Source organism: Musa acuminata, chromosome BXJ3-9 (assembly GCF_036884655.1).
Source record: "Musa acuminata AAA Group cultivar baxijiao chromosome BXJ3-9, Cavendish_Baxijiao_AAA, whole genome shotgun sequence".
NCBI classification, from domain to species: domain Eukaryota; kingdom Viridiplantae; phylum Streptophyta; class Magnoliopsida; order Zingiberales; family Musaceae; genus Musa; species Musa acuminata.
In genome coordinates this window covers 11840803-11855028 of record NC_088357.1, presented here as the reverse complement: position 1 = coordinate 11855028, position 14226 = coordinate 11840803, and the positions used below count along the sequence as shown (strand labels likewise).

Here is a 14226-nt window from a genome sequence, read left to right as displayed (position 1 = left end):
TGCTTCCATCTCAAGAGAGGGCTGTTCTCTCTATCAAACCTTCAATTTTTGAAGTATAGTTCATGGAAGGTGGTATAGTCCACCTTTCCTACTCTTTTACTATGCTACTTGAAAATTAGGGTTTAGAGATTAAAATTACCTAAATGAATTTGTTGTGAGTGTGTGTGCATATTGGAAAGAAATATAAAAAAAATTGATTCAGATCAAGAAAATAATAAAATTAATATCAAATTAGAAAGAAAGGAAATAAATGCGAATCAATATTGATTCGTGTATCGATTTTAATCGATCGATATTGATCCTCATAGGCGGACGATCGATCCTAAAAAAACATAGTAATTTTTCTTTTAATACTCGAGTAGTAAAATAGTGAAAAAAATAAAATAGATTGAAGATGGATTGAAAGTTTCGATTATTAAACTTGTAGGTCTTAATTCTTAAATCAAAATTTTCTACATCATTTCTTGTATCAAAGTTCGATTGAAGTTTTATTTAAGTAATAACAACATGGACTAAGCCCATGTTGACCAAGTGGTGCACACACCACAAAATTTGCCATTGGTGTAAATAATTGCTAAAGTCAAACCTACCAATTAAAAGAAAAATAGAAGAAGAAGAAGAAGAAGAAGAAAACATAGTCAACACAAAATGTGAGAAGAATCAATGGGAAAGAAATGCCTGATTGGTATAAGATTGAAGAAGACTGAGATCAATTGGGATTTTCATTTTATTAATGTGAAGTCCAATCTGTCCTAAAAAAATATAGTAAATGTGACACTCTACCTATAAAGTAAAACAAATATAATTAATTCAACAGTGAGGAACAATTATTTTCTGCTCGTTATTGAATTACCCATTATTTACCGTTTGATAGATGGAAAGGGATGGATAAATATATACACACAAAATTAACTCTTTTTATTAGTAAAATAAAATTATTCCCACAACAATAAACAATTGTTTTCCACTCAAATAATTAATTAACAATAAAAAGCAACTGTTTTCTACCCCTTTGAGAATTACATTTTTGCAAGAAATTAAGATATCATTGATTAATTAGTTGGCATGTGAAATATTGAGATAATTAATGGATCTAAAGGGGTATATAAATAGGTTAAAATGAAGTATTTTTATTAATGAACAATATAATTATACAACAAAGAACAATTTTAATTCTACCCGTTAGAACGTTACCCGCATCCCTACTTGCTTTGTGAGCGGAGGATTCCCGTGGGGTTCACATAGGATAAATTTGTGGGGGACAAACTAAGTCCCTCTTTGTTAATATGGAATTTACCCCTAACACTCTCTCGCTACATTTGGTGACTCCTTCCTTCTTCTTACATCACACGCTGCTGACTTCAGCTCTCTTTCTCTCTCATTCGATTTTGACGGAGGTTGTGCATTTTGGTCCGCCCCTCTTCCCTAAATCTCATTCCCTTTGCGGATTTAGGCTCTGATCTGCTCCGCAGGCGGCGAGATTTGATGTAGGCCCGTCGGGATCGATCGGAGGATCGAGGAGGAGCTGTCGCTGGAGCTGAAGTGGGTGGCTTTTGGGGGGGGGGGGGGTTTCTTGGTTCTTCTAATTTATGATGGGCTGTTTTCCCTGCTTCGGATCGGCCAGTCAGAGGGAGGAGGAGGAGGAGGAGGTGAAGAAGAGGAATGAGGGGAAAGGTGGTGGGGGTTTCAAGGGTGCCTCGTTGTCGCACCATGGCGGTTCTGGTGAGAAAGTCGGAATTTTTCATAGGGAAAATTGTTTTTTACGTGAATCTCGTGGATCTGATGGTCCCTCTCTGCTGCGTTTTAGGAGTATTTGTTTGTTTAGTGCTGATCGTTTTTCTTTTCTTATCGATCTGTGGAGCTATTGTTCGTGGCCTCGCTTTAGGACGTTCAACGTTTCTTTTCTAAATAATGCCAATTGATTTCATGATCATTGCATGAAGAGTAAGTAAGAAAAGAAAAAAGAAAAAATTGAAGCTATTTGTTGTGCTCTTGTTCGATGTTCCATTAGATTTTGGAGATCGGACTCCTCTTTTTGTGGCTAATTTTCTTGCCATATGCATTGATCTCTCCTTACTGAGGAGAAAGATGTCTTGTTCTCCCAAAAACATTAGGGTGATGCTTTTGTCATGAAATGATCAGGGTATAGGAAGGTGAATGGGAGCTCATGCAATTATTTGATCATGCCTAAAATTATGTTCAAAAGAAGGTGCATTTATGGTTTTTAACAAAATATACGCAGAATTGCGGAATTCAATAATATTCATTTGTCTCTCGGCTTATGCAACTTATGCTACGAAAGCAAATATCATATACTAAGTCATGTTTTGCTGTCAAAATATCGAGTTTCTTGTTTACTGTTGTGGATTGGTTGTGGCATTAGACAAATTGAGGTCGAGGACTGGTTCAGACTCCAAGAAGGAAGCATCAACTCCGAAGGAAAGCAATGCCGGTCATATTGCAGCTCAGACATTCACTTTCCGTGAGCTTGCTGCTGCCACGAAGAACTTTAGACAAGATTGCCTTTTGGGTGAAGGTGGTTTCGGTCGTGTATATAAAGGAAGGTTGGAGAATGGACAGGTTAGTTTCTGTTTTAGTACTTCATGTGACTAGTTTACCTATAAATGTCTTGATTGCTTTAATTAAATTGATCAGGAACACAAAAATACCTTGTATTATAAGCTTAGAGATATTATTACAATCTAAGATTGCTGCTTAGGAAACATGTGCATCTGTTATGTGAAATATGGTATCTGGCATTTAGCATGCAGCTGATGTAAACCAATGCAGGTTGTTGCTGTTAAACAACTTGACAGAAATGGTCTTCAGGGGAACAGGGAGTTTCTGGTTGAAGTCCTCATGCTTAGCCTCTTGCATCATCCTAATCTTGTCAATCTGATTGGTTATTGTGCTGATGGTGATCAACGATTGCTCGTCTATGAATTTATGCCTTTGGGATCATTAGAAGACCATTTGCATGGTTAGATTTCTCGGTTAGCTTATATTACTGATTTAGCCTTGTTGTTCTTATTTTTCCATAATTCCTGCAGTTGCAGTTCTTCTAGAGTTAGACATGTAAAGTGTTAATTAAGTATTATAAATGTTAAAGGATGATTGATAAAATAATTTACATCATCTTACATGATCTGCAAGGGTTTAGATTCTCTTTTACTTGAATGAATACTTAAGAATGTAGGGTGTCACAAATGAGTCCAAATCGAACTTATGAAGGTTCAAGTTACATTAACCTAGAATTCCATACCCTGCTTGAAATTATTAGATTATGTCTCTGCAAATACTTATTTGGCTTGTTTGGTCGTTTGCTTAGAATAAACTAGTTGGAAATGTTTGACTTGAGATCTTCTAGTTAAACTGTCATATGTTCTTTATAGTTTACATATCACTTTTGTCCATTTTTTACCAACTCCCTTGATCTCATTCACTCCTCTTCAAAGTTCATAGTATATCTGAATCATATAAGTTTAGCCCATAGTGACTAACCACCTCCACAATAGGGAGAGCATCTATCATTTGTTGTTAACAAACAATGGCCAGTTTTTGAGCTAAAGCACCCACCTACAGACAACTGTCTTTTTAGTAAAACAGCTATCATGAAATGGTGATGGCTGAACATGCCAAATCCAGCATCAAATCATAGCCATGGTGTCTGGAGGACTGCTTCCATGGTCTTCATTGTAGTACGTCTTTGAGTTTATAATGCTCATCAGCAGAAACTATACACACATTTAAAATGCTGTTATTGGTGGGACAGTAAGACTTTTTAGAAATGGAATTGTGAACAATGTCCTCTTCTTGTAGTATTGGGTACCAATAAATTTCCACCAGTTCTCTAGAGGAGAAACCCACCATGTTTCACTTGGATGCATGAATGGAACCTGGTTGATATTTTATCAACCCCAAAGACAGGGTGCTGTAAGTTTGGCATGTATCCTTGAGGAGACCTGTATTGGATGTGTTTGAGTAGTATCCTGATAGAGTTACACATAAGCTTAACTCAACAAAATTATTAAATAGCTTTGTTGAGATAATGAGCCAAATTGCACATGCTTACTTGGATATATATCTCATTGTCTTGCCTAAGCTTTCAATTTTGAATTGTTTTTTTCATTCATAAAGTAAATGTTTATTACACAAAGCTTCATATTCCTTGTATACAAATAAAACAATTCACCAATGTTTATCCTTGCTTACATTAAATTTTAGATAGATCATGGTCCAAATAGGAGAAAATTTAAGGGCAATAGATAGCCTAAAAACAAGAACCTATTTTTACGGCTAAAATTAAATTGCTAATCTTAGCTCATTTCATTGTACTAAAGTTGAAGATATATCCAAGCCTGAACCTTAAGAGCTTATAAGCAAGTCTGGTAATAAAGTTACTACTGCCAAATCCTCTAACATAATTGCATTTCTCATCTAGTCTAGAACAATCAATCAAAAAGCATGAATTTTTTTTGAAGTAGTTAAATAATACATCAGATTTCATATATTGCAGCTGATCTTCATCATTGAGTCCTGACTGGCCCTTAATGGGCTTTCACCAAAGGGCATCTGCATAGTTGTACTGATTGCCCTTTCATAGTTCTTACAGCCGGTATAACCTGATCCCAAAAGTGGCTGTGGCTTATATTTTGGTAGGTTGATTAAGGCAGTATGCATGGCTGGTGCAAATTTGTTTCTAAACAGAGGCTGTCAGCCCATATTTTGGTACGCAAATAAGACAGGATTGCTAGTTTTCTTTGTTTGCTATGTGCAAGACCTTGTTCAAGTCAATTTTCTTCTGTACTCCTTGGTCCTCACCAAATTAAGCCAGCTGCTATCCTTAACCATGTGAAGCTGAGTGTACACATCTTGATGCACAAGAAATATTTCTGGTCCCTTCTTCTGAAGCCACCTCGTTCCTAGTTTGATTGATCTGACAGTTTGGATAGGATTTGATATAATCTGTAAGATACATCTAAATTATCCTTTCAACTTGTAATTACGAGCCACGTTTTAAAAAACCAAACGTTTTTGGTAAGATACAATATTTAAGGAGCAATTTTGATATGTCGTGGAACTCAAATTAGGGAGAATGCTAGTCACAGTGTGACCTGCGGCACTGTCTCTTACTTCTTTCTAGAAATGTTTCTACACCAGGTTAATGCTATCGACACCATGGAAACTTATTTTTTTGAATCTTCTCAATACTCCTGTTTGTCAAAGAAATATACGACTCAGGGAACATATTAGTGGAAGGATCAGGGAAAGTTGATTGAGTTACACGATACATTATAGTAATGTCTCTATAATAACTTGGCAATTGGATTATTTTAATGGCTCTTTTTAACTCTGGGTATTCTCTTTGGCAATTCATTATGAGTCATGCCATTTACTAAGCAATTGCCAAGTTAGATTTCTTGACTTCTAAAAGATACTAGACTTCTTCACAAATTTGATTCCATTCTTCTTAACATCTTGTTTTGTTATGAGACATGCCATTTGCTAACCAAAACCAGAATTTATAATGCAAAGATCTTGAATTCCAACAGACACTAGACTTTTCACGAATTTGATTCAATTCTTCTTAACATCTTTTGTCGTGCTTTAACCTGAACGGACAACATTATGAAAATTTTAAAAAAATTGCTTGTAGCTTTTTCTGTGAGACTGGTTATTATTTAGTTAAACTTCATTATTAGCAACTGTATCTATCATTTGCTTCTTCATCCTTTTATGTGGCTTTTGTTGGTTGTCTGGAATTAATGAACTTAATTGCCCCCATTTTTCTGCATGTCAGAGAAAAAGATAATACCTTGATGCTTTTATGGAGTGATGTTATGAGAATATATGACTGATTCAAGGTCCCAGACAAATCAACTTAATTTTTATTGTTATTTTTTTGATTTTATAATAGATATCCCAGCTGATAAAGAACCATTAGACTGGAACATCCGGATGAAAATAGCAGCTGGTGCAGCTAAAGGTTTGGAATACCTGCATGATAAGGCGAATCCTCCAGTTATTTATCGTGACTTCAAATCATCAAACATACTTCTTGGTGAAGGATATCATCCGAAGTTGTCAGATTTTGGGCTTGCAAAACTTGGTCCTGTTGGTGACAAGACTCATGTCTCAACCAGAGTGATGGGAACATATGGTTACTGTGCTCCTGAATATGCTATGACAGGGCAGTTAACAGTGAAATCTGATGTCTATAGTTTTGGTGTTGTCTTTCTTGAACTGATTACAGGGCGTAAAGCAATTGACAATACTCGGCCTTCTGGAGAACAAAATCTAGTTGCATGGGTATGTTGCTGTTTCACTTTTTTGTAATACCACATCTAACCTCTGGCATAGTAGTAGAAATCTTGTGGAGTGATTCAGATTCTTATTCTCAACCTTAGATCCCAAAAGTAAAGATTAGAGATTCATACAAAGTATAAAAGTTTGGTTTTTGTGATGGCCTTGCAAATTTCAGTTTCAGATATAGACGAAAACTGTGACCTCTTATTTTAAATCTTATTTACAGGCTCGTCCATTATTTAAAGACCGTAGGAAGTTCCCCAACATGGCTGACCCGTTGCTACAAGGCCGATATCCAATGAGAGGCCTATATCAGGCACTGGCTGTTGCAGCTATGTGCCTGCAGGAGCAAGCAGCCACTCGACCTTTCATAGGGGATGTCGTGACAGCACTTTCATATTTAGCTTCACAAACTTATGATCCAAATGCAGCTAGTGTTCAGAGAACCAGGTTTGGTTCATCTACCCCCAGGTCCCGAAGTGGGTCTGACAATCAACAGGCTGTTCATTCACCACATCAAAATTCTCCAGACCTTAGGCAAAGGGATCCATTCAAGGCGGGTGGTAAAGGTGCAAAAGTTGGCAGAGGTGGTTCTGCTGGTGGCTCTGGGCGGAAGTGGGGCTTGGATGACTTGGAGACTCAGGAGTCTCAGATGGATAGCCCAGTTCATGTAGGGGTAGCAGAAGGCTCACCAAAGACTGTCGATCCGAATCTTGTCAGAGAGCATGCTGTTGCAGAAGCCAAACTATGGGGTGAAAATTGGAGAGAGAGACAACCGAGAAATACACCAGGTAGCTATGATAGTACACATGGGTAGAGGTCTTGTTTGGATGGTGCTTTTCTTGCCATACTTTCATGCACAAAGGGAAGATATAGGTTGCGTGCTTAGCTGGTCGGGACATATGACCTTTGCAGGTTTCATCATGGTACCACATTCTTTTTGTGAATAAGGTTGATGCTCTGTGACATCTACTTTCTTGTCAATCTGCTATATCCGCTGGTTCCTTTTCCTGAGAGACGTGATGTGCCTTACTGAAGCCTTGTAATGTGGCGTACAAGATGGCACAGCCAAAAAGTAAAAGTTTGAAAAAGCATTCAGAAAGTATAGAGTTTGGATTTAGAATGTATACATGCAATCTAGTACAGTCAACTCGTACGAGCAAATTCGGTGCACATTCTGTGTAGTGTCTTTTTTACTCCGAAGTACAAGAAAATTTTATTGGATTTTTGTCCATAAAATCTGCACATGACTTTTCTGTTCACATCTCGTCTCGTAAAACTATGTTTCTTCAAGTTGTATTTGTCATGCTATTGGAAACTTGCAGAATTCTGTTGTATTTCACTGTGTGAATTTTCTAGCTTCCACCCTTTCTGGTCATTGTTATGTCAGACATTGTTGGTTCCATTTGTTCTTATAATGATGGATGATTATTTCTCCAATTGTTGTTACTATTGTGACACAGGAAAATATGTTGAACAATGCATTTGGATAAATGTTTGGTACAAGAAATATACAGACTTTATGTTGTCTTTTGCCTTTCTTTTCATTATCTTCACCCGAGGAATCCATTTTAACCATCACTAGGTAATTTATGACAGCTTGACTTGAAGTATGTGCTTTTGAGTTGTAGGAATTCCAATCCTTTGCTTTGTTCTATTTGGCTCTGACTTTTCATCAAAGGTGAGAAACAATTCTTATTTGATTAATCTAACAGCCAAAAAAGTCTCTTATTTCTTCAATCTTTGTGGCAGGAGTCCCCTAATTCCCAGTTCAAGAGGATCAAAGACTGTGCATCAGGGAAGTCCTTTTGAGTAAGTTACTATGGTGGACTGCTGTACTTTTAACCACTGGGTACTCTCTCTCTTGGCCTTCATGCCTAAGAGAGAACTCTTTGAATCTATTGTTGCTTTTGTGAATCCACTTGTTCCACTTTCTGATACTTTGCTTTTGATCAAATTCTATGCCTTGTTCATCTTATGTTTTCTTGGATTTCCAGAACAACTCTACTTCCTACCCGAATCATTTTGAGCATGGACTTAAAATGCATACCCAAAACGTTGTCCTTTGTGCTGACTGCTATATCTTGGTATGAAGCTCTTGCCTGAATGGATTTAGGGAGAGTTAATACATGTAGTCTTATCTTTTTAATGTACCTACTTGAATTGCTAGATAGAATTGTATATTTAGAGCCCTCTTTTCCACCAACATCTACAAGAACTAGTTTAAGATGCCTCTTGTGACCTCAAATAGTTGATACTTTACGACTCGTCGACCTGTTCTTCGAAATAGTTGATACTTTATGCTGTTATTGTTTATCTCACATTTATATGAGTTATTCACATGATACTGGTGGAAACTAAACATAAATTACCTTTAAGTTGTTCACATTATAAATAACCTTCACACACTATGATGGCTCGACTGATCAAAAGTATCAGAGAAAAAAAAATTATACATGAAATCAAAGATTTACTTCTCATGAGTATAATAATATTGCCACTTCTGCTGTGTATCGTTATTATCTCTTTGGGAAACTAAGATAAATGGTTCAATGGATTATAATGATTGCATGATGGCTGGAAATGCCTAAATAAAACCCTTGCATCGACATGTGTTTTTGAATGCTTATTAAACAATGATAACACAGGTTCATACCATTCATATAAACTCGAAAGAATATTTTTCTCCGTATTAATACCAACTTAATACGAACGAAGTTGAGCATACATGAAATATTTCTCTAATTATGTGTTCGGTTATTACAAAACGGGGATTGTAATTTTTCATGAATTTTTTATTTTTCAATCAAATTTTTTTCTCTTATCGTAAAATAATGATCAAGTTATATTATTTTTAATAACCATGTAAAAATATAAAAAAAAGGTAAATCCTCTCTTACACAAAATTTAGATGAATGATGAATACCTTATTTAAATAAATAAATAATTTTTTTTTTTATATGATGTGCTATAATGTTAAATGGATTATAGAGATTATTCTGAAAACCCACGAGCAAACAAATCGGAATTATTAAGTAATTCATGATGAAAAGTTCAAACTTTTTGGACTCCAAAGTCGATGCATTATCGATGCGCGACAGTAATCGGATATCCCCACAGAAAATTCAATTTAATTTAATTATTTTTAATATCTTTTACCCGAATCCGATTTAAGTGAGTCGGCGGTGTCCGTACCCGAAAGAACACGGTCCGACGGTGTCCTCAGCCAGCCACTCTGTGGGTCCCATGAAGGGGCAACCAATGGAGAAGCTTACTATGGTGCCAGGTGGCCGGCCGAGAGAGACGCAGGGAGCGGTCCAGGCCCCGCGCAGGCGCACGTTTCACACGACGACTTCGGTCTTTATACTCACGGCTCGGGAGGGAAGCCGCCTCCGACGACGACGACGACGATCGGAAATGGAGAGGGGCGGTGGAAGCTCGGGACTCGATCTGAGGTGGAATTACCTCCCTCGCGATGTCGCCCTCGACATCGTCTCCTTGCTCGAGGTGCTCTCTCAATCCTCTCTCCTCCTCCTCCTCCTCCTCCTCCTCCTCCTCCTCCACCATGCATCTGAACCTCAATCTTCGGCTCTTCACCAATAGGCCTCGGATGTATGCTCCTTGGGCATCTGCTCCAGGTTCTGGCGGGACATCTGCTCCTCCGACTCTATCTGGATCGCGCTCTACGGGCGGCGGTGGTCCTCTGAGGACCGCCGCCTCGTCGCATCGCCCTCTCAGGTCAGCAGAAGATTTCATCGTAATTTCGCCCCCTTTTTGTTCTTTTACTCGTGTTGATTGTGATTCACGAGGGAAGAAACTAGAAAGGCGTTTCAATCTTTAATTTGTGGTTGAAAAGGGCCGTATCTCATGGGTGGGTGGGTGGGTGGGTGATTCACACACTGTTGCTGCTCTTAACTAACAGGCTAAGATATGAAACCTTGTCTTTTAATCGAGCGACAACTTGAGCCAATTTTTCATGTTCTCAGGTTAGTCGACATATATGCTCTAAATGACTGAAATCATACACTTGCAGTACTGTTTTAGCTGTTTCTACATCAAAACATATGTACAACATCATGTACTTGTATTATGTATATGGTTACTAATATATGTTCCAATCATCGTTGGTTCTTCATGGTCTCAAGTGAATCTTCTTGAAACCACAGTTGTAGCTTGTATTAGGAGAGTGGTACCCCATATTTGGTATAATTACAATGATATTTTGAGTTTTGTGGTAATCATGCTAATTTTTTGTGGTTGCTCATCTTAAACCCCAGTGGGCAAGTTTTTCAAATGTTATCTAGGTATTGTAAAGAGAAGAGTTGATTGGTGGTCTAAAGGTTATATCACTGGTCGAAGAACTTCTAATCCCGTAGTATGCACTGTTTTGTACAAAGTTATGCTGGACCAAATAACTACCACCTAACAACAATTCCAGGCTCAAATGAGAAAAATAGATGATTGCATTAGGACACTGATAGCCAACATAAACTATGTTAGATTTCATCGAAATGAATCTTGACTACTTTCATTGTAAGGTTACGCAAGTCATGTGAGATTTCTTCACCATCTAGGTGTCTTAAATTGCTTGTCCGGAAGCGACTCGTTTGGATATAGTGCAAAATAGGTAAGAGTTTCATGTTGTATTGCCAATATATGTTAAAAAAATGAGTTCAAACCAAAGGGTTAAGCTATCAATTTAGAATGTAGAAACACTTTTAGGGAAAGAATTAAGATTGATACATATTAATGAAGCGAAGAATAATTTACATAATCTGTTTATAAGGAACTGAGTAGATAAAATATCTAAAAATATTGATAATACTGGACATAAATTTTGGTTTATTAAAAAATAAACAAAAAAGCGGCATAGGTATTGTTTAGACAGGGATATTGCGAAGTGAAGAAATTTAAGGATAAAATTATAGTTTCAAAAATTATACTAGTAGAAGAGACAACCCTTGTTTAGACAGGGTTGTATTTCACTCATTGCAATTAGGAAAGGAATTCACATCTGAATACTGAGTGACAACCCTTGATATCACTGTAGTTGTATGGCAATGTTTCCTGTGAATTAAAAAAGAAAGGATCATGGCCATGCAATTTCAAAAGTCAAAAGAAGAAATGTTGGTCCCTCTAAAGTTAGAAGTAATTACAGTACAATCAAAATCATCAACTGAATTTTGTACATCTGAGGCATTATTCTCATTTGTCTGTCCTTGATATACTTGTTCAGAGCATAACATCCTTTGCGGTGGCAATGAAGATTTTTTTGGATATTGTATCTCTGTTCATTTCAGTTTGATTTAATTGATCACTGTAATGTATCTTTTACCCAGAAATTAATTTACGTGCTCACTTCCCAATAATCACTTATGGTACAATAAATGTAGTACAGAGAATAATGGCGTCACATAAACTTTTTAACTGTTATTTTATTTTGTAGGAATGCAAAGCTTTTTACATGAACGAGCACAAGAAAATGGCCAGTGCTGTTTCTGCTGTAATAAAATATGTGGAAGGGTCGACACAGAGTGGGTCACTGGAAATTCGTTTTTACATGAAAGCAATTGGTGATCTGACGTCGATGAAACTTGGTTTTAGGGACGTGCAGCTGTTTCTGTTCAGAAGAGAGCAGAACGTGCTATTGAATCTGATTGGGTGTCATTATTGCATATCTTTTCTGGAAATACCAGTCAGTAATCCTCTACACAAACTTCCTGTATTACATTTCCTTGGGTTTTAGATTATTGTTGATTATTCTTTAACCAGGATGATAGGGTTTGTAAAATTAATTATTCCTTGATATTTGTCAATCCCCTTTAACAAGATCTGTTGGTACTCTAAAGTGATTCTTTTTTAGTTTCATGTCAACTTTTAACTTTCACATTTTGGTTTCATGATGTGGCACTTATCTTTCCAGTAAGGAATGATCAAGAAGACATGTAAAGGTCGGCTGTTATTATATTTTGGCAAACATGCTGCTTGCTTTTTCTAGACAATATAAAGCAATATATGGCCTCTTTCCTTAACTAAACTTAGTGATTCCCTGTAACATCTTTTTAGAAGTTGTAATTATAGTGAAATATTGTCAATGTGGCAGATTAGTAAATCTTTCTATTGCAACACTTTAAATGACTGATATAGGTGGTGCGTATTTTAGAGTGAAGACTTGGGACTTCTATGATAGAAGATGTCACAGAATACAAATTGCTGGCTAAACTTTCATTTTATAAATTGTTTTAGATTCTTAAATTTAGCTCTGAACAGAAGCTAAGAATAGCTGATCTTGAATTATACCTGAAAATAAAACACATGGAAAAGTTAATGAGAAAGTAATTTGACTACCACATAAACTTGGTTCTCAACATTGTTTGAGCTATAATCTAAAACATTTTCACTGAGGTCTTCAAATTGATTCCTGGAGATAGAAGTGAATATTCTATCCTGTTGCAGACAGTTGTCACTGTTGAATGTCAATTTGTTCTTGAAACCTTGCCCATTGTTTACAGCATAAAATAGGTCATAGTTCTAATCATTTTCAATAGATGTGAAAAAGAATTGTAGGATTAGTTCAAATGGGGTCAGTCTAATTTATAATGTTCTCGAATTATTTTAGATTAGTCTAGAGATTCTGTATGTAAGGTCAAATCCAATAATTAAACATCAACATGATTGTTTCTTTAGTCTAATTAAAAGCATAGAAAACATCCATAACATAGTATCTTCTATAACAGAAAGCAAGACTGTGCTAGCAACCACAACATTGTGTAATAACAGCATATACTTGGTTATTCTGCGTTGCACGAACATTAACGAATAACATTATCCATGCAAATTCTAGTTATCTTCTATATGGAATCAAATAAAAAGAAGGATCATCTAGTGCATATGGCTCCCGCCAATACTGGATCTGGGATCTAGGGAGGGAATTATGTGATCGATCATTTGGACATAGGTCACAAGGGAGCATCTTTTCTGTGGCATTATGTAGAATCAAATTTACTTAAGGATTCTTATTCTGCATGAATTATTCTTTTTGTGAAGTTCTCTTTAGTCCAAAATCATGTTAGGAATCTTACCTGATTCATCAGTTCAAAAGTTCGGGATACCAAACTAATGATCTTCTCTATGGTGGTGGCATCCCAGACTGTTGATCTAATGGAAGCACTTGAAATCTGCCAAATACTCGAGCGACAAGTATGCGTGAGGTGGTTTATGCTATGTAGGCGGTTTTACGGCTTCCCCATGCCTAATGAGCACCACTCTCACATAGTGTCTCTGGGTGATCTCGCCATGGGCAACGAGGACGAGGTCTTTGATTTGCTCAACTATGGCATAACCAACCAAGGAATGCGTATCCGGATCTCATCTGTTGGATCAAATGCCACATGATCCTGACAAATCATGCCAATCTGAAGGTTATATCTATTAAACTGCATTTTCCATGTAATATATCTAATAAATGTGGATGTTTGTGCATGTGAATGATGGTGGTTAACTGGATGTACCACAGTATGCATGTCCCTTAGTTTGTGAATCTGCAGCACTGCACCATATGCAGTGGAACATTTGTGTTGCCGCTTGTTCATAACTTCTAGGTTTTGATTTCAACTCTTTTCCAGCGGAAAGCTAGTAACTATCTTTCCATAGTAAGATTGATATAGCTTCTCAGATTTGATTATTTGTGTTAAAAAGTGTTTTCAAACACAGTTCGTTCAGTCTGGATTACAACAGAAATAACCAGCAGTTGGAGTGAGTTGCTCGTGGATAAAAACTTAGACTTATAAGGATCTGATGAGTATATTATTATTTATTAATATATTTATTGGCTTAGATATTGTTCGTATGTTTTTTCATTTAAAGAAAAAACACATGAACATAAGATATCATTTTATTTCTCCAAATGACCATCTTGGG

General features: G+C 36.7%; 2 protein-coding genes across 3 annotated transcripts; both read left to right on the top strand.

The window, feature by feature from the left end:
• The first annotated feature begins 1363 nt into the window (after positions 1-1363).
• On the top strand, positions 1364-7643 carry LOC135649921 (receptor-like cytoplasmic kinase 185). The gene is made up of 5 exons (XM_065168888.1): positions 1364-1722; positions 2384-2580; positions 2791-2980; positions 5918-6309; positions 6533-7643. The coding sequence occupies exons 1-5, from the start codon at positions 1590-1592 to the stop codon at positions 7121-7123; spliced, it is 1503 nt and encodes a 500-aa protein (XP_065024960.1). The 5' UTR covers positions 1364-1589; the 3' UTR covers positions 7124-7643.
• A 1967-nt stretch (positions 7644-9610) lies between these two features.
• LOC103998242 (uncharacterized) lies at positions 9611-13920 on the top strand. 2 transcript variants are annotated; one of them, XM_009419663.3, is made up of 4 exons: positions 9612-9813; positions 9910-10044; positions 11753-12001; positions 13456-13920. In XM_009419663.3, exons 1-4 carry the CDS (start codon positions 9724-9726, stop codon positions 13699-13701), a joined length of 720 nt encoding a protein of 239 aa, XP_009417938.2. In that variant the 5' UTR covers positions 9612-9723; the 3' UTR covers positions 13702-13920. The 2 variants fall into 2 exon arrangements, with proteins under 2 accessions (XP_065023166.1, XP_009417938.2); XM_065167094.1 differs by lacking the exon at positions 9910-10044 and having other exon boundaries at positions 9611-9813.
• The last annotated feature ends 306 nt before the right edge of the window (positions 13921-14226 follow it).

What these genes read in the sequence shown, in the direction of transcription:
- LOC135649921 (XM_065168888.1), top strand. Translation starts at nt 1,590, where the DNA reads ATGATGGGCTGTTTTCCCTGCTTCGGATCGGCCAGTCAGAGGGAGGAG. An exon ending in GAAGGTTGGAGAATGGACAG is followed by an intron (nt 2,581 to 2,790) that starts GTTAGTTTCTGT and finishes AAACCAATGCAG; the next exon opens with GTTGTTGCTGTTAAACAACT. An exon ending in ATTAGAAGACCATTTGCATG is followed by an intron (nt 2,981 to 5,917) that starts GTTAGATTTCTC and finishes ATTTTATAATAG; the next exon opens with ATATCCCAGCTGATAAAGAA.
- LOC103998242 (XM_009419663.3), top strand. Translation starts at nt 9,724, where the DNA reads ATGGAGAGGGGCGGTGGAAGCTCGGGACTCGATCTGAGGTGGAATTAC. An exon ending in ACATCGTCTCCTTGCTCGAG is followed by an intron (nt 9,814 to 9,909) that starts GTGCTCTCTCAA and finishes CTTCACCAATAG; the next exon opens with GCCTCGGATGTATGCTCCTT. An exon ending in TATCTTTTCTGGAAATACCA is followed by an intron (nt 12,002 to 13,455) that starts GTCAGTAATCCT and finishes GTGGCATCCCAG; the next exon opens with ACTGTTGATCTAATGGAAGC.